The following is a 22,357-nucleotide window of genomic DNA, read 5'->3' as shown; positions in this document are numbered from 1 at the left end:
CCTGGCTGTCTGCTCAGAAATAGCTCCTGGCAGGCACAGGGGACCATATGGGACACCGGGATCCAAGCCAACAACTTAGGTCCTGGATCGGCTGCTTGCAAGGCAAACACCGCTATGCTATCTCTCCAGGCCCAACCAACATTTTTTTTTATTTGTTTTTGTTTTTGATTTTTTTGGGTCATAACTGTCAGTGCTCAGGGGTTACTCCTAGCAGGCTCAGAAATTGCTTCTAGCAGGCTCAGGAGACCATATGGGATGCCTGGATTCAAACCAATGACCTTCTGCATGAAAGGCAAATGCCTTACCTCCATGCATCTCTCTGGCCCCCTGAGTTTGTCTTTGTTAAAGTGAAATAAATGTTAAAAAGAGGGGTCGGAGAGATAGCATCGAAGTAAGGCGTTAGCCTTGCATGCAGAAGGACAGTGGTTCGAATCTCGGCATCCCATATAGTCCCCCGAGCCTGCCAGCAGCGATTTCTGAGCATAGAGCCAGGAGTAACCCCTGAGTGCTGCCAGGTGTGACCCAAAACCCAAAAACAAAAACAAATACATTTAAAGAGAAATATAATAAAGTGGCTTTAAATTAACATGGCTCTAGCTCCTGTTTGGGGCTTGCTTAGGGGCTGTGAACTAACAGATGACATCAGCCCAGCCATGACAGGCTTGGGTATGTAAAAATAGCACCTATGAGACAATCTGGTATGTAGGATGGGCAGGCAACTGAATGAAACGATTATGAAACTTGATGAAAACAAGACATATCTGCCCCTGACCTAGGCCTCTTCCAGGATGCAGGGCTATGGGATTGATGCAAACAGGATGCCTATTTTCGGTTAGAGTTTTTACTCAAGGCCTGGATGAACCTGTAGTTGCTAATGTGTGGATGCCATTTTAAGAATATTTGTAATGGGCCCAGAGAGATAGAACAGCGGTGTTTGCCTTGCAAGCAGCCGATCCAGGACCTAAGGTGGTTGGTTCGAATCCAGTGTCCCATATGGTCTCCCGTGCCTGCCAGGTACTATTTCTGAGCAGACAGCCAGGAGTAACTCCTGAGCACTGCCGGGTGTGGCCCAAAAACAAAAACAAAACAAAACAAAACAAAAAAGAGTATTTGTAATGTCATGATGATGGATTGGTCTCATCCCTCAACCTTATATAAGCCTTAAACTTCGGGGGCTAAGGATCTGCAGAGTAAACCTGCTGTGCCAGGAGACTGTGGACCCCAAGTGCTCTGGTAATAAATCCCATGTGTCATTGCATTGCTAGTTGGCTGCTTTGTCTCTCTTTCTGGAGTTTTGGGGCAGTAGGCTAATTTTGAACTCTTAACACCTTGTACACCAATAACTCCTGGTTCTATCCCTGGCATATACGGTTCCTGATTCCACCAGTAATTTCTCAGCGCAGTCAGGAGTAACCAGAGTGCTGCTGGATGTGGTCCAAAAACAAAGGCATGAGCTCCAGTTCCTTGAGCTACTCCCAGCCCCCACCCCAGCCCTCCTAAGACTTTTTTTTTTTTTTTTTTTTTTGGTTTTTCGGGCCACACACATTTAATGCTCAGGGGTTACTCCTGGCTAAGGCTCAGAAATTGCCCCTGGCTTGGAGGGACCATATGGGACGCCGGGGGATCGAACCACGGTCCTGATCCTTGGCTAGCGCTTGCAAGGCAGACACCTTACCTCTAGCGCCACCTCGCCAGCCCCAATACTATTTTTTTAAAGCAAAACAGATTTTATTGGAGATTTTGAGGAAGGGGAGGGAGAGGATAAGAGACAGTAACATGTTCAAGAGGGTGGGCTTCTCCAATGGTGGAAGTAGCCCCAGTACACCTCTCAGAGTTCAAATAGGAAAGTCCACATCTCAAGAGGTGAGATGTGGGAAACATGCGCAGGCACATCAGACCAAGGCAAAACATGTGCCTCTCCTGAGACCTTTTATTGGTCACTTATTGGGTGATTTTTTTTTGTCACCAGAGTAGAAAAACATCAACAGAGGACAGCAAATAATCTTTTCTGGAACACACACACAACCACCCAAGGAACACACACACACACCACCACCACCACCACCACCACCACCACCACCACCCAAAAGAAATATATTTTAGAGGAATACACACACACACACACACACACACAACACCCGAGGAAGAAATATATTTTAGATTTAAGGGACCAGAGAGAATACGGAGGAAGAAATCCTCCACCTCCACCACCACCTCCACCTCCACCACCACCATCACCATCACCACGACCACCACCCACCCACCCCTACCCACCCCCACCCCACCCCACCCCTGAGGAAGAAATATATTTTAGATTTAAGGGATTTAAGGGACCAGAGAAAATACCGAGGAAGAAATACACCACCACCACCACCACCACCCCCAACACCCCCACCCCCACCCCCGAGGAAGAAATATATTTTAGATTTAAGGGACCAGAGAGAATAAAGAGGAACCCACCACCACCACCACCACCACCCCCACCCCCGAGGAAGAAATATATTTTAGATTTAAGGAACCAGAGAGAATAAAGAGGAACCCACCACCACCCCCACCCCACCCCCACCACCACCCCCGAGGAAGAAATATATTTTAGATTTAAGGAACCAGAGAGAATAAAGAGGAACCCACCACCACCACCACCACCACCACCCCCACCACCACCCCCGAGGAAGAAATATATTTTAGATTTAAGGAACCAGAGAGAATAAAGAGGAACCCACCACCACCACCACCACCCCCGAGGAAGAAATATATTTTAGATTTAAGGGACCAGAGAGAATATAGATAAGGTGCTTAGGAAAAGTATAAAAGATGTGTAGGGACTGAGGGGGTAAAGTGAATGGCTTTACACCTTACATGCATGAGACCTGGATTTGACATGATGTTCAAAAAATATAAGGATGTAGGAAATATATGAAAGGTGAGGACACTGCACCAATGTTTTGCAACCTTTTGACAGTGTCGTCGTGTCCCCCCCCCCCCCCCCCGTTTCCTCATGACCTCATGGACTGGCCCCCTCTCCAGCCATATCCACCCATAGCCAGCCACCTAATCTCTCGCTGTGGATCCCTCCCATTGCGTGATTTTTCACATTTCAGTCCCTGGAACACCCACCCTGCTTATAGAGGGCTTAGTGAATAAATATGGAGAGTGCTAAAGAGAATAAAAAGGTAGGATCTGAAGAAATAGTACAGCGTTTAGGGCGTTTGTCTGGGGTTTGATCCTGGGCATCCCATAAGATTCCCAGAGCCTACCAGGAATGTCCTCTGAGCAGAGCCAAGAGCTAGCTGAGTTTGGCCCACAAGCAAAAATATATTTTTTTTTTTGAAAAAAAAAAAAAAACTATGGGGCTGGAGCAGAGGCGCAAGTTGTAGGGCATTTGCCTTGCATGCAAAGATCGGTGGTTCGATCCCCCACGTTCTATATGGCCCCCCAAGCCAGGAGCGATTTCTGAGCACATAGCCAGGGGTAAACCCTGAGCGTCACTGGTGTGACCCAAAAACAAAACAAACAAAAAAACTGGGAAAAAGCCAATGCTGAGCCACTTTGCATGCAGGAGCCCCAGACTCAACCTAGGCACTGCATGGTCCTCCAAAAACTGCACCCCAGTGTAGAGCCTCATGTAAGTAGCCCGTAGCTCTGCTGGGTGTGCCTCCCCCATAAAAACCCGAGTTAAGAGGATAATTTCAGGGTTAGAGAAATTAGCACAGCAGTAGAACATTTGCCTTGCATGCAGCCGACCCAGATGAACCCAGGTTTGATCCCCAGCATCCCATGTGGGTTCCCCAGAGCCTGCCAGGAGCGATTTCTAAGCACAGAGCCAGGAGTAACCCCTGAACGCCGCCCGGTGTGGCCCATTAAAAGAGGATAATTTCAGAAATCCTACTCAACTTTTTCCCAAAAGTAAACAAGAGGCGCAAAAGCAACTCTGACAACGACTGCCCGCGTGAGTGAAGAAACGACAGGGAGGGGAGTGGGGGGCCACGTCGGCTGCAGAAAGCTATTTGGGTTTCATTGCGAACGTACGAGGGGCCGTTCCAGGGTTTTTAGGGTCCCAGGGCAGGGCTTAGTCTAAGCCAGTGCTTCTCAATTATGTTCTGTCATGCCCCCCTAGAAAGAAGAAAACATTTTTCAAGCCCCTCCCCCCGCGCACGACTGTAAATAGTATCTTTATGGCTGGTCCAATGGCAGTGGTTTATCAGAACTTATTAACAAAAGTTGGTATATAAACCCCCCCCACTGCTCAATTTGACTGGCTTAAAAAAAATACCTTTATTAAAAAAAAAAAACTTTAACCTGCAAAGCAAAATATATATAAAATAGTCTGAGCTGATCTTTTAATCAGAGACGATGTCTGGATGAATGGCTGCAATGAGCACGTTCTGCAAGGCAGAGCTTTGCAATGCAAGCGGGGTTGGCAGCAGGACTTCCAACAGCAACTCTCCAACAGCTCCAGAGACATAGACACATAAACACGGGGCTGAGCTTCTCATGACAGTGTTTGCCGAGGTCAAACGCGCTCCCCTTGACAGAGCCTTGAGCCCCTACTTGAGAAGCCTTGGGGTAAGCACACTTGCTAGAGGGCCGCCCCTTCCAGCGTGTGAATGAATGGGTCGCTGGAAGACAGGGAGAGAGAGGACGGCGGGGATTCCCGCAGCTCCGGGAATCGAGTTCCACGACCTGTCGCCACTGCAGGGAGGCGTCGGGTCCCCCCAGGATCCAGACCCCCAAAAGGGCCCCCAAAAGCCAGCACGCCGCACCTGAGCCGGGATTGGCGGGGACTCAATCCGCTCTCCCCCTTTCCCGCCCGGCTTCCGAGCCCGCCGTCCCCCCCGAGGAAGCCCCTCTGCCAGAGCTCGAGGGACCGAGGACGGGATGCTGAGTTCCCGGGCACCGTGCCACCCTGTCGCCAGCCTCACCTGCCGCAGCAGGACCCGCTCCGCTGACTTCCGCCACCACCGACAGCGTGCGGGGGGCGGGACTTCCGGGGTCAAGGGGGCGTGTCGGCGCGCCTGCCCCGGAAGCGGAAGTGAAAACCCGGGTCACTCCCGGGGACTCGCTCAGAGTCGGCGCCGACGCGATGGAGAGCGGTTGCACCGCCGTGCTGCGCGTGAAGCGAAAGCGGAGCGCCGAGCCCGCCGAAGCCTTGGTGCTCGCTTATAAGCGCCTTCGAGGCGGGGAGGAACCCTCTGAGACCCAGAAGGACCTCCCGCTTAGGCAGCTAGAGGATGCGGTGGAGAAGAATGTCTTCCAGTTGGTGGCCACCGTGCGCTCCCAGGTAGAGGAAATTAACTAACGGATGTTGACAGGCCGCGGCAAGGGTGATCGTTGGAGCTGGGGTGCGTGTGTCAGACGGGCCCCGACCCCCCCACCCCGTCGCGAGTTCCGCCTGATGGTCGACTGACTCTCCGCTCTTCCTTCCCTTCCTGCCCGCAGGAGGAGCCTTTCCAGCCGCTCGTCCGGGCCGCCTTGCGCCCAGCGCGGAGCAGCGAGCAGCGCATCCGCCGCGGTCTCCGCGCGTCGGCTCAGAAGATGAGGCTGGAGGGGCGCTACCGGGTGGTCTCCAGCCACCGTTCCCTGGGGTCGTGCTCGGGTCGCCTGGAGCCGCCCCAGGAGGGCCGGGGAGAGCCAGACGCCGCTACTACGGAGGACCCCGGCTTCCAGCTGTTTGACCTGATCCACGAGGAAGGAGACGCAAAGGAAACTGATGTCAAGGAAGGAGATTTGGCAAAGGAAGGAGACGCACGGGAGGCAGATGTCAAGGAAGGAGACTTGGCAGAGGAAGGAGGCGCCGCCACCGCGGTGCCCGGCAGGGTCAGTACCTTGGAGACGGGCTGGCTTTTTCGCGGAATTTGGTTATGTTCGTGACTTCAGTGTCTGGTTGAGCGCTCCCAATGGGGGCCTGGCACCCAGGGCCTCGTGACAGGGACAGGGAGAAAAAGTTGGGTGCCGAAAGGAAAGCAACAGAAAAGCAGTAAGCCGTATGTTGTCGGCGGTAATGTGTGGGTCACGGCTCTTAGGAAGGGAGGGAATGGTAGGGTGTGGGGATGGTTGCCTACTGGACCATAAGTGATGGGATGAGATATGCCTGGCAGGTTGTGAGCAAGGTAAGAAAATGCATCTCACTGAGCCTGAAAGTTGATCCTGGGGGATTGAGGCAAATGTAGACCTAGACTACTGTTCTTAGTTTGATTTCCACGGATTACACGTACTAAGATTTCTCCCTTACGTCACAATGATTACATGCAGTAAAATCAAGGAAATAGGAGATGGTATCCATAGAAGGGGCCTCAGGAACTGAAGGGTGGGAGTGATAAAGTGATGCTTACTTGCTAGAGCCCTGTGTTAGATCTGGGGCACCAAAAAGAGTAGTCTCTAAGCACCACCAGATGGCGCCAAAGTAAAGGGGAGAAATGGATGAGGACACATGCTGATCAAGCAAAAAATACTCAGGGGCCGGAGAGATAGCATGGAGGTAGGGCATTTGCCTTGCATGCAGAAGGACAGTGGTTCAAATCCCGGCATCCCATATGGTCCCCCTAGCCTGCCAGGAGTAACCCCTGAGCGCTGCCGGGTGAGACCCCTCCCCCCCCCCCAAAAAAAATATTCAATACTAGTTTAGTTTGTTTTCTTGGCCACACCTGCCATGCTGAAGGCTTATTTCTGGATCTATGTTCAGGGGACCATGTGGTGCTTGAGATCAAACCCGGGTCAGCAGTTTGCAAGACAAGCATCTTATCCATCTTATCCAGCCCCCAATACTAGTTCCGCATGAGTAGTAATTTAGGCATGATATCCATAGATACATCTTTCATCAAAGCTAAATTAAGACAAATTCAAAAGTTAAGAAAATGTAAAAGTAAATGTTGAGTGGAATCAAGTCATTAAATAGCAATATAGGAGAAATAGTAGATAAATTGATGGAGAACATAATAGGTTTTCCCAGAAACATAATGCAAACTAGGAACACCATAAAAATAATGTGCGGGGCCGGGCAGTGGTGCTAAAGGTAAGGTGCCTGCCTTGCCTGCTCTAGCCTTGGACGGACCGCGGTTCAATCCCCCGGTGTCCCATATGGTCCCCCAAGCCAGGAGCAACTTCTGAGCATATAGCCAAGAGTAACCCCTGAGCGTTACCGGATGTGGCCCAAAAACCAAAAAAAAAAAAAATAATAATAATAATAATAATGTGCATGGAATCCAGGGAAAGTTCAGTGCAAGCATGGGTTTGATCCCCAGCATGTATTGAAGCTTGAATCCACCCAGGTCGTGTCCCTTTTAAGATCGCAGTACAAAAATGCATTTTCAGGCCCGGAGAGATAGCACAGCGGTGTTTGCCTTGCAAGCAGCCAATCCAGGACCAAAGGTGGTTGGTTCGAATCCCGGTGTCCCATATGGTCCCCCGTGCCTGCCGGGAGCTATTTCTGAGCAGCCAGGAGTAACCCCTGGACACCGCCGGGTGTGACCCAAAAACCAAAAAAAAAAAAAATGCATTTTCTTTTTTTTGGTTTTTGGTCACACCAGTGGTGCTCAGGGAGTAACTCTGGCTCTACACTCAGAAATCACTCCTGGCAGGCTCAGGGGACCATATGGGATGCCAGGATTTGAACCACCGTCCTTATGTATGCAAGGCAAACGCCTTACCTCCATGCTATTTCTCCAGTTTCACAAATGCATTTTTTTATTTTTTTTTATTTTTTTTGTGGTTTTTGGGTCACACCCGGCAGCGCTCAGGGGTTATTTCTGGCTCCAGGCTCAGAAATTGCTCCTGGCAGGCACAGGGGGACCATATGGGGCACCAGGATTTGAACCAATGACCTCCTGCATGAAAGGCAAACGCCTTACCTCCATGCTATATCTCCGGCCCCAGAAATGCATTTTCTAATGCTCATAACCAAGCATGAGGAACAGCTGGTCATTGCAAGGGAAATTTTAAAAAAACGTTTCTATTAAATCAGTTTAGAAAAACAAATTCAGAGAATTGTATAGTTTCAAGGGCTGAGACATATCAGGGTCTGAACTTACATTTGACCATGTGATTTCCCCAAGCCTAACTAAAAGTGTGTGCGCGCAACCTGACAACCTGAGTTTTTTTGTTTGGTTGATTTTTGGGTCACACCTATTGGCGTTTAGAAGTTACTCCTGGCAGGCTCAAGGGACCATTTGGGATGCCATCAATCTAACTTGGATTGACTGAATGCAAGGCAAAAATACCCTACCCACTATGTATCAATTTGGCCCCAAAACTTGTGGTTTTATGTGCAGTAAGCATCAGGCTGCTGGCAAGATCATAATTAAAATGGCAAATGACTATAGTGCTTCAAATTGATGAGACTACTGGAGTTGATAGTATAGCAGGTAGCATGTGGTTGACCTGGGTTCGATCCCTGGCATCCCATCTGGTCCCCCAAGCTGGCCAGGAATGATTCCTGAGTATCACGGGATGTGACACAAAACCAAAACAAAACAAAAAAACCATGAAGGTCTAGGGAGAACAGCATGGCTTTATATATTGGAAATTATAATAGCTCAGGCTCTTCTGGGACCATACCTGGTAGGGTATGTGATCTTTTTGTTTGTTTTTGGGTCACACAGGGGACCATATGGGATGCCAGGATTCGAACCTCCATCGGTCCTGGATAGGCTGCATGCAAGACAAACGCCTTGCCACTGTGCTCTCTGGCCCCTGGTAGCATGTGATTTTTGCCTGGCTGTGGTGTCACTGCTCATCATTGCAGAATTAGCAACCACCAGGGGAAGGGATTAAAAACAAAATGGGGGGTGGAGCCAGAGAGATAGCCTGGAGGTAAGGCGTCTGCCTTGCACACTCTAACCTAGGACCGACTGTAGTTTGATCCCAGGCATCCCATATCGTTCCCCCAAGCCAGGAGCAATTTCTGAGCCCAGTCAGGAGTAACCCCTGAGCATCATCAGGTGTGGCCCAAGAATCAAAATAACTACAGAATAATGACTTGGGAGTATGTATACCCAGCTTTGCTCTGGGGCTATTCCCAACTGCACTTAGTAATTACTTCTGGCAATACTCAGGAAACCATACCGGATGCCGGATGGGACAAGCACAAGAAAAGAATAATCCTTATTAGAGTGAGAACCTCCAAAATAAATAATTTGGGGATAGGAAGATAATATAACAGGTAGGGTGCTTTGCTTTGTCAGTTTGATCCCTAACATTCCATATGGGCTTCCAAGCACTGTCAGGAATAATTCCTGACTGCAGAGCCAGGAATGAAACTTCTACCTTCTGAATATCACTTGGTGTGACCTAAAAATTCTGGGATGGGAAGGAATTATAAGGGATTCTATTCCTAATTTATTTTTTGGTTTATTTATGGACCATACCTGGCAGTGCTCAGGGGTTACTTATGACTATGTACTCAGAAGTCACTCCTGGAAGCCTCGGGGTACCAGATGGGATGCTGGGAATAGAACCCAGGTCCAGCCGCAAGCAAGGCAAATGTCTTACTGATGTGCTATTTCTCTGGCCCCTATTCCTAATTGTTTGGTTGGTTTTTGGTTCTTGGGTCATACTCAGCAGTGCTCAGGGGTTACTCCTGGCTCTACACTCAGAAATTGCTCCTGACAGGCTCGGAGGACCATAGGGGATGTCAGGATTTGAACCACCATCCTTCTGCATGTAAGGCAAACACCCTACCTCCATGCTTTTAATTAAGTGGTCAGTAATAATGGATGATGCTAGTTACCAGACTTCAGGAATTATCCTTAGATGATTATGCCCTTAGATCATGCCCACTTGGGATCAGCCAGACAGAAAAGCTGCTTTGGTCTGCATATCTCTGTATTAAAAACGTTCTAGCAAAGACTCAGACTGAAAGCAAGAGCAATGAGTTCTGCTAGACCTCATGGGTCCTGGATCTGACCCATACTGCCCTGTCAGCCATCAGAGCAGCAGGCTAGCATAACATGCTAGTTCTTATCTCAGAAGAACTACACATTAATTTTGATAGATCTTTTATTTATTTACTTATTTGGGGTTGTTAGGCCATACTGGCAGCGCTCAGGGGTTATCCCTGGCTCTGAGCTCAGAAATTGCTCCTGGCAGTCTCGGGACCATATGGGATGCCAGGAAACGAACTCTGGTCCATCCCAGAGTCCACCCCGCACACCCTACTGCTATCTCTCCGGTCCTTGATAGATCTCTTTTTTGGAGGGGGGGGCACACCCAGTGACACTCAGAAGTTACTCCTGGCTATGTGCTCAGAAATCGCTCCTGCCTTAGAGGACCATGTGGAATATCAAGGATTGAACTGAGGTTTGTCCTGGATCAGCCATGGGAAAGGCAAATGCCCTACTACTGCACTATTGCTCTGACCCCAACTTGACAGATTTCTTAAGTCTTTATTTTATAGTCATTTGAGAGCAGTAGGCCATAGAACTTAGAATCTGGGATCTGGGCCAGAAAAAGAGCTCAGGGAGTAGGAGCCAGAGAGATAGCACAGCTATAGAACATTTGCCTTACATGCAGCCACCCCAAGACCGACTTGGGTTGATTCCCTGCATCCCATGTGGCCAGGAGTAATCCCTTAGTCAGGTGTGATCTAAAACACACACACACTCTACCCACCCACACTCCTGTCAACCCACCCTTGGCGCTCCAGAACTGCATCGTTCCCCCAAGCATCACCAGGAACTTCTCCTAAGCAACTTGGGGTATGGTATCAAAAAACAAACCCCCAGGAATCAGAGCGTTGGCACAGCGGCAAGATGTTTGCCTTGCACACGACTGACCTAGGATGGACCGAGGTTCGATCCCTCGTGTCCCATGTGGTCCTCCAAGCGAGGAGCTATTTCTGATCACATAGCCAGGAGTAACCCCTGAGAGTCACTGGGTGTGGCCCAAAAACAAAGAAAACAAATATTCAATCAGATATAGTTATTTGGGAAGCTTCCTTTATAACACTTACAATTCCCTTCTTGGGACAGTCATGTTTTAATTCTCACTTAGATCTGCAATTTTTCCTTACAGCCCTCCAACCCAGATGTGATCCTCTGTAATTCCATAGAACTGATCCGGGAGCAGTTGACAATATCAGAAGATGTTCCCAGAGTTGGGCCACAGGAGGAGCAGAAAGACGACTATGTGTATGACATTTACTACCTGGAAAAAAACATTCCTGGGTGGATTGAGAATGTCCTCTCTGTGCAGCCTTACAGAGAGGAGTGGGAGCTGGTAAGAGGCCGGTGAGGACATAGGGCAGTCCTTGCAGATTTTTTCTGCAGGTGATTTGCTTTCCTGTCTGCCATTCCTATCCACACTAACCATAGTTCTTGTTATTTGCTCAAAACTCCATTCTAGGGGCCGGAGAGATAGCATGAGGTAAGGCGCTTGCCTTGCAAGCAGAAACACGGTGGTTCGAGTCTCGGCATCCCGTATGGTCCCCCAAGTCTGCCAGCAGCGATTTCTGAGCTTAGGGCCAGGAGTAACCCTTGAGCACTGGCTGGATGTGACCCAAAAACAAACAAACAAAACAAACTACATTTTAGGGCCCAGAGCAAAAAGTCAAAAAGCTGATGCTCATGCTTTGCCTGTGAAGTCCCTAAATTCAGTCCCTGGCACCACATGATTCTCTGAGCACATTGTAAACCTTCAGGCCCACTTAATCAAGAAGACCTGGAGTATTATAGGATTGCCCCTCCTCCTAAAGAAAAAAAATAGTATTTTTAAAGTCCTAAAAAAGACCACAACCGGGCCCGGAGAGATAGCACAGCGGCGTTTGCCTTGCAAGCAGCCGATCCAGGACCCAAGGTGGTTGGTTCAAATCCCGGTGTCCCATATGGTCCCCCGTGCCTGCCAGGAGCGGTTTCTGAGCAAACAGCCAGGAGTAACCCCTGAGCATCCGCCGGGTGTGCCCCCCCCCCAAAAAAAGACCACAACCAAAGAAACACCAAAACTAATTTTGGTTTTTTTTCTAATTTCTTAGGACACATTCTAGAGTGGTTGATGAAAAATGTGATGCTTATTATTGTACTGTGAGAGGAGTGATTTGGCTTTTGACCTTTGGCATCACTCAAGCAACTTCCTCTCCAGTCCTGCTGCATTCCCTTCTGGTAGAGGGCTGGGGCTACACCAGCAGTCCTTGAGGTTTATTGCTAACTCTGCAGGGATTAATCCTGGTGGAACTCTGGAGACTATTTGGGATGTCAAACCCAGGTCAGCCACATGCAAAGCAAATGCATAGCCCCATCTGTACTAGCACTCTGACCCCCCTTTTTGTTGGAGTTTATGCCATCCCAACAGGACTGGTCCTCAGCTGGACTCCAATTATTCTTTTTTTTTTTAACTTTATTGATTGATTGGTTGATTGGTTTCTGGGCCACACCCAGCAGAGCTCAGGGATCCTCCTGGCTCTGCACTCAGACCTTATGGGATGCCAGAAATTGAACCAGGTCCCTCCTGGGTCAGCCGTGTGCAAGGCAAACACCCTACCGCTGTGCTCTCTCCGGCCCCAGACTCCGATTATTCCTACTGTCTCACTCTTGAAGCCTGAGTGCTGCAACCGCATGCAGCAGTTCTCCTAGGCTGCTCTTCCATCACAGCTTTCCAATTGGCCACTAAAGCTTTCCCCATAGCATTATGTTAGAGCTTCTGTTGATTATACTCATGTTTGCATTGATGTGTATAGGTGAATAACGATGAACCTTCAGAGGACATTTATGAGGATGAGGATGATGAAAACAGTGAAAATAACTGGCGCAATGAGTACCCAGATGAGGACAACAGTGAAGCTGATTCCAGAGGTGATGTGGTCACAGATCTAGTGGGATCTGTGAATGGTGTGAACATGCAGGGCAGGTCCACCTTCAAAGGAAAGGGAACCTTTGGGCCTAGTGAGGTAGTACAGCGGGTAAGGTGCTTGCTTGCACACATATGGCCCAAGTTTGATCCTAGCACGTCATATGGTCTCCCAAGTCCCGCCAGAAGTGATATCTCAGCATAGAAACAGGAGTAAACCCTTGAGCACTGTCAGATATAACTCAAAAACAGCCTTCCTTCCCTGCCACTGAGCTCTAGCAGGTCATCTTTGAGCTGCTGGAGTAGGAGACCCTTGGACCAGTGTTGCCAGGGGGACTATTTGAGGAGAGATGATGTCCATCAGGCTTGGGTTCAGATTCTGGCAGTACTCTGGGGGTGGGGGTGGTTGCCATATAGAGGTATGGTCGGCTGCATGCAAGGCAAACCTGCTATACTATAATTGCTCCAGCCTCCATTACCAACTAAGTATTTTATAATAGAAAACAAAACCAGACCTGTTTGAAAGATAAAGGACTTTCAGTCTTTGGGGGTGGGGGTGGGGGTGGGGGCCATATAGAGGTATGGTCGGCTGCATGCAAGGCAAACCTGCTATACTATAATTGCTCCAGCCTCCATTACCAACTAAGTATTTTATAATAGAAAACAAAACCAGACCTGTTTGAAAGATAAAAGACAATTCAGTCTTATACCTTTTCTCTCATTCCAGACTCATGTGATTTTGACAACATCAGCTTTAGTGACGATGAATTCTCTTTATCTCTGTATTTTGGGGATAGACAGAAAATGTATCACTCTGATGATGACTAGCTGGATTCTAACTCTGGGCCTTGTGGTAGCCATGAGGACTGTGACTGCACAGCTCTGTGACTTCAGCCATCCGAGCAACTTTCTCTGGTTTCCTCATCAGCTTGTCGAAGGAAAATGCCTAACCAGCAGTACATTCCACCACAGTGAGACTTCTGTGGGAGTGCATTTTAAGATATGATTTTCCACCTATCTCCAGGAAAAGCCTTTTAGTTCTGATAAAGGAAAAGTCAAGGGCTTTGGTGGGTTCCTTATCTTCTGCCTTATCATGGCCCACAGTTGAGAAAGTAGAATCTGTCTGAACAGATTCTGCAAGGTAGTGCCTCCCTTGTTCTGGTGATGTTACAGTGCTGTCTGCCTTTTGCAGTGATGCCAAGAAGCAGGACATGTATGAATGATACTGTTTAATAAAAAGTAACTTTGGGGGCCAGAGAGATAGCATGGAGGTAAGGTGTTTGCCTTGCATGCAGAAGGTCGGTGGTTCGAATCCCAGCATCCCTGTGGTCCCCTGAGCCTGCCAGGAGTGATTTCTGAGCGTAGAGCCAGGAGTAACCCAAGTGGTGCCGGTGTGATCCAAAAACCAAAAATAAATAAATAAATAAATAAAAGTAACTTTGATAGGGCCAGAGAGCTAGCACAGCACTAGGGCGTTTGCCTTGCACGCAGCTGATCCAAGAGAGACAGTAGTTCGAATCCTGGCATCCCATATGGTTCCCTTCTCCCTGCCAGGAGTGATTTCTGAGTGCAGAGCCAGAAGTAACCTCTGAGCACTGCTGGGTGTGACCTGTTCTTCCCCAAAGTAACTTTGAACACCAGTATAGGTATTAAAGCTGTTTATTTATAAAGTCTCCAGTTTTTCTATACCCTTCTCCTGCTAGAGAAAAGGGAAGGCAGGGTAAAAAGTATCTTGGACTTTGCTTTCTTTTGAGAAATAAACTACAGTATTTAACAAAAATCTATTTGTAACTAGATTATTTGAGGGAGGTGAGGGGTTTAGGGCCTGTGAGCCCCAAATTGTGGAAGCTGCAGGAGGAGCTTTTTGGACAGTGCCACACGAAAATAAATGCTAACCACAAGGTTTCATTAGGAGAGACAATATTCCTATAAGAGATCAACGTTCTGGGCCGGGTAGGTGGCGCTGGAGGTAAGGTGTCTGCCTTGCAAGCGCCAGCCAAGGAAGGACCGCGGTTCGATCCCCCGGCGTCCCATATGGCCCCCCCAAGCCAGGGGCGATTTCTGAGCACATAGCCAGGAGTAACCCCTGAGCGTCAAACGGGTGGTGCCCAAAAAAAGAAAAAAAAAAAAAAGAGATCAACGTTCTGCTCACAGGCCAGAGAACGCAAAAGGCCACACTACATGCTTTACGATCGCAGCTTCCACTAAAGGATTATTGTACTAAACTTTGGGGTTTTTTTGGATTTTTTTTTTTTTTGCTTTTTTGGGCCACACCTGGCGGTGCTCAGGGGTTATTCCTGGCTGTCTGCTCAGAAATAGCTCCTGGCAGGCACAGGGGACCATATGGGACACCGGGATTCGAACCAACCACCTTAGGTCCTGGATTGGCTGCTTGCAAGGCAAACGCCGCTGTGCTATCTCTCCGGGCCCTAAATTTTAGTTTTAACTTAAACAGCTACATGTAGCTGGTAGCAAATGTACCATACAGTGTAGGTATAGGGAAACAACATCATAAATTGAAACATGTACCCTCTGGCTTGTAGTATAGATCACTCAAGTAGGAAGGAAGATTAATAACAAAGGCAGATATTTGTCTTCTATCTCAAGATTTCATAACGGGGCAGTGAATGTAGGCAGGATTAAGGTGCTTTTTTGCGCCAACCTTAGTTCCAGTAATGTCTATCACCACTACTTATGGTTCCTTGAGTACCACCAGGGGTCACTCAAGTACAAAGATAGGAATAGCTATGCCTCTGAGCATGATAAAGTGGGTCCCACTCCCCCACATTATTTTTCCATAAAAACCTACTTTTCTAGGGGCCAGAGAGATAGCACAGTCCTAGAGTGTTTGCCTTGCAAGCAGCTGATCCAGGACGGATGGTGTCCCTGTGCCCGTCAGGAGTGATTCCTGAGCCTGCACAGAGCCAGGAGTAGCCCAAGTGCTGTCGGGTGTGACCCAAAATCCCCTTCCCTCTCCCAGAAAACCTACTTTACTATCCTACCTACACCCAATTCACTTTATGTTAAAAACAAAAAATTAAGACTATGTTCCTATCTACATGGAATGATTAAGCACCTCCCAAGAACCATATCTCCCAGAGTAATTAAATTCCATATACATTTGTTCTCGGGCCTGAAAGAAAACTAAGCCAACGAAAGTTCATCCTAACTCCACAAAGGTACAATTCAGAGTTGCAAGTGACAAGCAGCAGCTTACATTAGACTTAGAAATAAGAAATCACTCAGTACCATTATGTGCTCAGTACTATTTATATACTCAGGTTTGCCAACATTAAAGACCAACAACTTCCATTGCAAAAAGGTTAAATACAGGAGGATTGAGAACAAAACAACAAATCATCCCAGTGAAATTAATTTTACCATGATACTACTCAAGCTTGAGTAGCTGTGGGGTGTTAATGACTTCCCTTCTATAGGAGAACTGGGAAGTCATCCAGCAGAGGCAAGACAGCATCTAGTGATGAGGTTGACAGTGTGGCTCAGTCAACAAGTAGGAGGATAACTTGAGATGCAAACAAGGTCCTTGCTCTCCCAGGAGCCACTGTGGGCGAGCAAGTTCCTGGGAATTGCTGGTCACTGACTTCAGTGGAGATCTCGAACCTGCTGCAGATGATCCCTGGGATAGGTGCCAGTGTGGCCCAGACAACAATTGTGTTTACAGAGTTTAGGCAAGTCAGTCTTTTGAACAGGACTCCGGGTAGTCAGGAATTAACTATGAAAATCCCCAAACTATGACAACAGGTCCTTTCCATGGTCTCACAGATGTATGCCCTAAATCAAAAGCAACTATGATTGTGCTTCCCTCTAAACTGTCTTAAGGTAGGCCAGGGTGACTGTGCAGAGGCATCAGTTACACAATTCAGAACAGTCACCCGGCACAAAAGGGAACATCACCTATCCAAAACTACTGCTCTGCTTTAGGCTGCCCTGAGCAGATACCAAAGCAGAACCCACACACCCTATTTGTTTCCAATCTTGCCATCTGCCAAGGAGTCAGGTCAAAGCTGAAGCGGCTTTTTCCCCAGTCATCCCTACTCTATAGGGAGAAAACGCAAATCCCTAGTCCCAAGCTCTTCCTGAGACTGCAGCAGAGCTCATGGACAGGAGAGGCAGGCAGAAAGGAGTATCCTAGCCAGACATTCACACCAAGGCAATTCCAAATGTAAACAAAGCCTGGAGTGAAGGATAGAAGAGGTGAGTGCAGAAAAAAAGAAAATGACTACTTCTAGCACCAAGAAGGGCTTGAATGGGTTTGCAAAGACTCCCTTCACTCAAGCCCTTATGAACTGGACAAGCTATTTGGTATTTGGGGAGGAGTCATTGGCTAAAAGAACTGAGTTGATTCACCTGGATTCCAGGCAAGCTTCTGCCTTCATATGAAGTTTGTATCAGAAACCAAGTGACTGGGGCCGGAGTGATAGAACATTTACCTTGCATGCAGCTGACCTAGGTTTGATCCCTGGTATCTGGTCTGGTGCCCTGAGCACCAGGAGTAATTCCTGAGTGCAGAGCCTGGAGTAACCCCTGGATACAGCCAGGTGTGGCTCCAAAACCAAAAAGAAAATAAAACAAAAAAGGGATTTACTTTATCAACTAGGACAATATAAGATCTTAATTAAAAATAAAGGATTATTTATCAAATGGTCAAGTTTCTAACTCAAGAATTTGTTCATTTTGGGCCAGAGCGGAGGCGAGAGCCCTAAGGCGTCTGCCTTGTGCACATTAACTTAGGACAGACCGCAGTTCGATCTCCTGGTGTCCCATATGGTCCCCCAAGCCAAGAGCGATTTCTGAACGCATAGCCAGGGGTAACCCCTGAACATCACCGGGTGTGGCCCCAAAACTAAAAAATAATAATTTGTTCATTTTGTCATTACAAGCTTGTGCTTGTATATACAACTGAAGATTTTGCTGAAACTGAGACAAAAAAAAAAAAAAAACCTGATCAGTGTCTAACCTACTGCCACACAGAGATACTTCTGTGAAAAACTCAGCTTTGAGTTCCTACCTTTAACACACAACCATTAGGAGCCAGAGAGTTCAGCATGTAAAGCACTTATTTGCCTTGCACACGGCAGTCCCCCGAGCACTGCCTGGAGTGACCCCTGAGCATAGTTACATGTAGCCCAAAATCAAACAAAACAATTATCAGCCATTGCATTCTAGAGATGAACAAACACCAATGCTTTGCTAGAATTGGTTTTCTGCATTAAAAAATCAATAAATACGGGATACAACCCTCTTTCCCAGGAAGGATTCTGAGTAGCATCTCAGGTTCCTAAGGTCAAGTGCTTGGACCTTGTTAGAGAAACCCTCTCTGGAAGTCAGTTTCTCTGTAGAAAGTCAGACTTCCAGGATCAGAAACACCAGCCCCATCTCCTACCCTGACTGCAGCTCAGCAAGAAGGACCACATCTACCCACCAGAATAACTCAGCAGCCAAGCCCATCACCACCCTCCTAAGACCCTACCATCCAGCTGGCCCCACACCATCTTCTAGCAGCCTACCAAGGAGAATGACCACCAAGCAGGTCCTCAGCCCTGAGCTCCCTTACATAAACATGGGCAATCAGGCTCTTTCAGTATAACAGGGTAGGCCAACACGATCTTGTCATTGAATTCTGGTGGCTGCGGTCACTGCAGCCAGCCTGCCAGTTCCTGGGGCATCACAGCACCTCTGCCAGCTAGTCAGTTTTCCTCTCAACCTTTCTGTCCTCTTCACCTGTATCTAGGTCTGTCAGGACACAAAAACAAAGCTTCTGTATGACTCTGGTGACCGTCGCTAGATGAAAATAGAGAAGAGGAGAATTTAGCAAACTGAAAAAGATGGGTTAAAGCACATGTGTGACACCCCTGCCTCCCCAACCTGTCTCATAGGAACCCCAAGCCAGACTTGGCCCTTACAAGTTTCACTCCTACTTTACCCCCACACTCCACCATATTCCCAATGGGCTGAACTTTTAAAAGGCAACATTTTAACACCAAAATAGGACTCAAATTAGAGCTGAATGATCATGTCATCAATTAAATGACCACAGCAAATACCAAAATCACTCAATAAACCATCTTCCAAAAATGAAGGGAGGCATGTTAAAGCAGCCTAGCCTCATGGCCTCCAGCACGTCACTAATCTAGGGAATATGTAGCTGCCATCTCCACGAGCATTGGGTTCGAATGCATGCACATGAGCACACATAGACACGTACTCTCTCTCCTCTCCAACTCTACATGCATTGTGTGCGCGCACGCATGCACACACACGCGCGCACGCACACACCAGGCAAAAACCAAAGCTCACCCAAGACATTCCGAATTATGAGTGGCCTCCGGGACTCTGGCAGGTAAACACCCAAGAAGTAGCAAGGGATCCCAGAAAGGGCAATCGCGATGCCAATGAGAGAATTGATGGTGTCACTGAAGAGAGGCACAATCACCAGGAACACGGAACACATGCAGAACACGATGGGAAAAAATAGGCTGAGCTGAAAGGGGTGGAAAGTCACATGAGGTGGAGCAGTGGCACCTAGGGAGAAGTGCACAAGGAAGCTGGCCCACCCTCTCAGCATGCTCAGAACTTCTCACCTTCAGAGGCCGAGGCCGCTCAGGCTCCTTCCAGCGTAGATAGAGTTGTCCAAAGATAGACAGGCCCACAAAGAACCAGTAGCTGAAGCTGAAGTAGTTGATGAGCAAGAAAACGTCTTCCACAGTGAGGTAGATGAGCGTCATAGCGCACTGCCAGGGAAGGAGAACAGAGGCCATGGGGGGAGTGTCAGTACCAGGTATCCCAGGCACTCCATTATACAGCAACAATCCTCAAGGTGGAAGCTTACTCTTTTGGGATCCTTCCTACATGCATTTTCTACCTCATCCTGCAAACCCTTCAAAGAAAGCAGATGCCTTTTTAGCATGAATCACACTCTGCCTGTGGGACACCATTACACTTGGTTTCCCATCACCCAGCATAAAAATGGGGGAATTAGGGCTCTATGCTCAGAAATCACCCCTGGCTCAGGGGACCACATAGGATATCAGGGATCGAACCTGTGTCCATCCTGGGTCAGCCGCAAGCAAGGCAAATGTCTTACTAATGTGCTCCCAATCCGGCCCCTCATAACTTATTTATATTAGATTAACTGGATTTTGGGGGGCCGGAGAGATAGCATGGAAGAAAGATGTTTGCTTTGCATGCAGAAAGATGGTTGTTCAAATTCAGGCATCCATATGGTCCCCCAGGCCTGCCAGGAGTGATTTCTGAGTGTAGAAGCCTGAGCGCTGCCAGGTATGACCCAGGTATGACCCAAAAACAAAAATGAAAACAAAAAAATAAGATTAACTGGATTTTGTTCTGTTTTGGTTTTGGGGCCACATCCAGATGTGCTCAGGGATCACTCCTTGTGGTGCTCAGGGGACCATATGGGATGCCAGGGATCAAACCCAGGTCAATCAAGTACAAGGCAAATACCCTCATTGATGTCCTATTGCTCCAGCCCCTTAACTGGATTTATGTTTACTGCCATCTTCTGTATGTAAATTGATGTCTGTGTCAGATATAAAAATCCCAAGGGTAAATGATGTCTAATTGACATGACTTTTTAATATGAATTATTTAATTAAAGAGGAAAAAAGAGCATCTGGAATGAGAAAACGCCAGTAAAATAAAATATGATTAAATTAGGCTAAAGAGTTCCTATAAGGGGGGCCGGAGCAGTGGCGCAATCAGTAAGGTGTTTGCCTTGCACACGCTAATCTAGGACAGACAACGGTTTGATCCCTCCAGCATTCCATATGGTCCCCCACAAGCCAGGAGCGATTTCTGAGCCCATAGCCAGGAGTAACCCCTGAGCATCACTGGGTGTGGACCAAAAAAGTAAAAAAAAAAAAAAAAAAAGAGTTACATAGGGAAGGGAAAAGAGAAAGAACACTCCGGGGCTCACAGGAGTAGGCTCCAGAAACCTTCTCGTTAATCAGCTGGGGGTAATTGATAGATAAACCCAATGCCCACAGTCCCCAGCAGAACTCACATTGAATAGTAAAGCAGGAATAGGTGTGAAGCGCTCCACATTGATCATGGACAGAAGGTCTGGGAGGTGGCCTTCACGGGAGCCCACAAAGAACAACCTGGAAGGATGAGAAATAAGTCAGCGGAATCATTTCTCTCCACATGCAGCCTTCCTTCTCACTCAGACAAGTGAAGCCTGGACTCCCAGACACAAAGCTGGGCTAATGGCTCAGGCATCCCATGTTCTTTAACATGGCTGGCCCACCTCTCCAGCATGGCAGGACCATCCCTTACATCTCCCTCTCAATCAGGACAACTCCCTGTGATCCATGAATGCCCTAGCTACAGAACATTCTATCATCCACAGACACCCACTTCCTCATTGTCACCCAAAGGATGTTTCACCCAGCCATTTCTCTCTGGCTCCCATCTAGTTCCCCAAGGGCATCTCTGACTATACTACCCCAAAATTGCATTTGTAACACAGTAGCTTTAAAAACCTAAAAAGTGTAGGGCCGGAGTGGTGGCACAGCAGTAGAGCGTTTGCCTTGCATATGGCTGACCTAGGACGGATCACAGTTCGATCTCCTGGCGTCCCATAGGGCCCCCCAAGCCAGGAGCAATTTCTGAGTGCATAGCCAGGAGTAGCCTCTGGGTGTCACTAGGTATGGCCCCAAAACAAACAAACAAACAAAAATCAACTAAAATGTGTGGGGCCAGAGCGATAGCACAGTGGTAGGGTGTTTGCCTTGCATGCAGCTGACCGAGAACAGACCTACGTTCAATCCCCCGGCGTCCTACATGGCCCGAGCCAGAAGCAATTTCTGAGCACATAGCCAAGAGTAACCCCTGAGCATCACTGGGTATGGCCCAAGCTCCCCCTCTCAAAAAAAAAAAAAAAAAAAAAAAACTATAAAGTGCAATGAGTCTTGTTCTATGCCCTCTCCCTTGTCTTTCCTGAGACCCTAATACATTTGGTAGGAAAGAAGAAGAAAGTACACAATCCAGACTTCCTTTCTGCAACTAAAGAACCTGCTAGAAGGTAGCAGCAGAGAAATAATGTGTCCAGGCTAGTCAGCAAGTCCAGAGTACAAAGCACTCACCTCTCTGGAGCAACAAGGAGCTACTCACAGAAGACGAGAGCTGTCAGAGCAGTTGGCAGAATTTGCCAGAGGTGAGTGGCTTGGGAGGGAGTACTAGCATGACAAACCCAAAAGAGACTCAGAGGGGTGAAAGGCTAATCAAGAATGCCTGTAGTGAGGTTGTGAGGGGTGTGAGGAAAAAGTCATGAAACCTTAAATAACAGGAGAAGCTTTGGGGATTAGAGCAATAGCATAGCAGCAGGACATTTGCCTTGCACACGGCTGACCTAGGACAGACCCGGATTCAATCCCCAGCATCCCATATGGTCCCATAAACACTACCAGAAGTGATTTCTAAGGGCAGAGCCAGAAATAACTCCTGAGCACCACAAGGTATGCCCCCCTCAAAAAAGAAACAATATCAACAACAAAAAAAAATTAGAGGAGAGCCAACTGTGGAGTCAGGGCCTGGCAGAATTTGA

The 22,357-nt window shown here is 47.9% G+C and overlaps 3 protein-coding genes across 3 annotated transcripts in view; 1 reads left to right on the top strand and 2 right to left on the bottom strand.

The window, feature by feature from the left end:
• Window positions 1-4,950, bottom strand: part of PRMT7 (protein arginine methyltransferase 7) — a 41,810-nt gene extending 36,860 nt beyond the window's left edge. Inside the window, exon 1 of the mRNA XM_049786374.1 lies at window positions 4,923-4,950. The gene's annotated coding sequence lies outside the window, so the exon portion shown is untranslated. The remainder of the gene's footprint in view (window positions 1-4,922) is intronic.
• A 107-nt stretch (window positions 4,951-5,057) lies between these two features.
• SLC7A6OS (solute carrier family 7 member 6 opposite strand) lies at window positions 5,058-13,822 on the top strand. The gene is made up of 6 exons (XM_049786497.1): window positions 5,058-5,281; window positions 5,440-5,712; window positions 6,307-6,321; window positions 11,008-11,211; window positions 12,665-12,779; window positions 13,502-13,822. Exons 1-6 carry the CDS (start codon window positions 5,084-5,086, stop codon window positions 13,600-13,602), a joined length of 906 nt encoding a protein of 301 aa, XP_049642454.1. The 5' UTR covers window positions 5,058-5,083; the 3' UTR covers window positions 13,603-13,822.
• A 4,444-nt stretch (window positions 13,823-18,266) lies between these two features.
• The window catches only part of SLC7A6 (solute carrier family 7 member 6), a 46,908-nt gene continuing 42,817 nt past the window's right edge, over window positions 18,267-22,357 (bottom strand). The window contains exons 8-11 of the mRNA XM_049786401.1: window positions 20,816-20,912; window positions 19,377-19,526; window positions 19,093-19,276; window positions 18,267-18,576 (exon numbers count right to left, since the gene is read on the bottom strand). Of these exons, the coding sequence (XP_049642358.1) occupies window positions 18,479-18,576; window positions 19,093-19,276; window positions 19,377-19,526; window positions 20,816-20,912 (529 nt within the window). The 3' untranslated portion in view covers window positions 18,267-18,478. The remainder of the gene's footprint in view (window positions 18,577-19,092; window positions 19,277-19,376; window positions 19,527-20,815; window positions 20,913-22,357) is intronic.

This window comes from Suncus etruscus, chromosome 14, assembly GCF_024139225.1.
Source record: "Suncus etruscus isolate mSunEtr1 chromosome 14, mSunEtr1.pri.cur, whole genome shotgun sequence".
In the NCBI taxonomy this organism is placed as follows: Eukaryota; Metazoa; Chordata; class Mammalia; order Eulipotyphla; family Soricidae; genus Suncus; species Suncus etruscus.
Note: the sequence above shows the minus strand (reverse complement) of the source record. Positions and strands in the feature narration are given on the sequence as shown.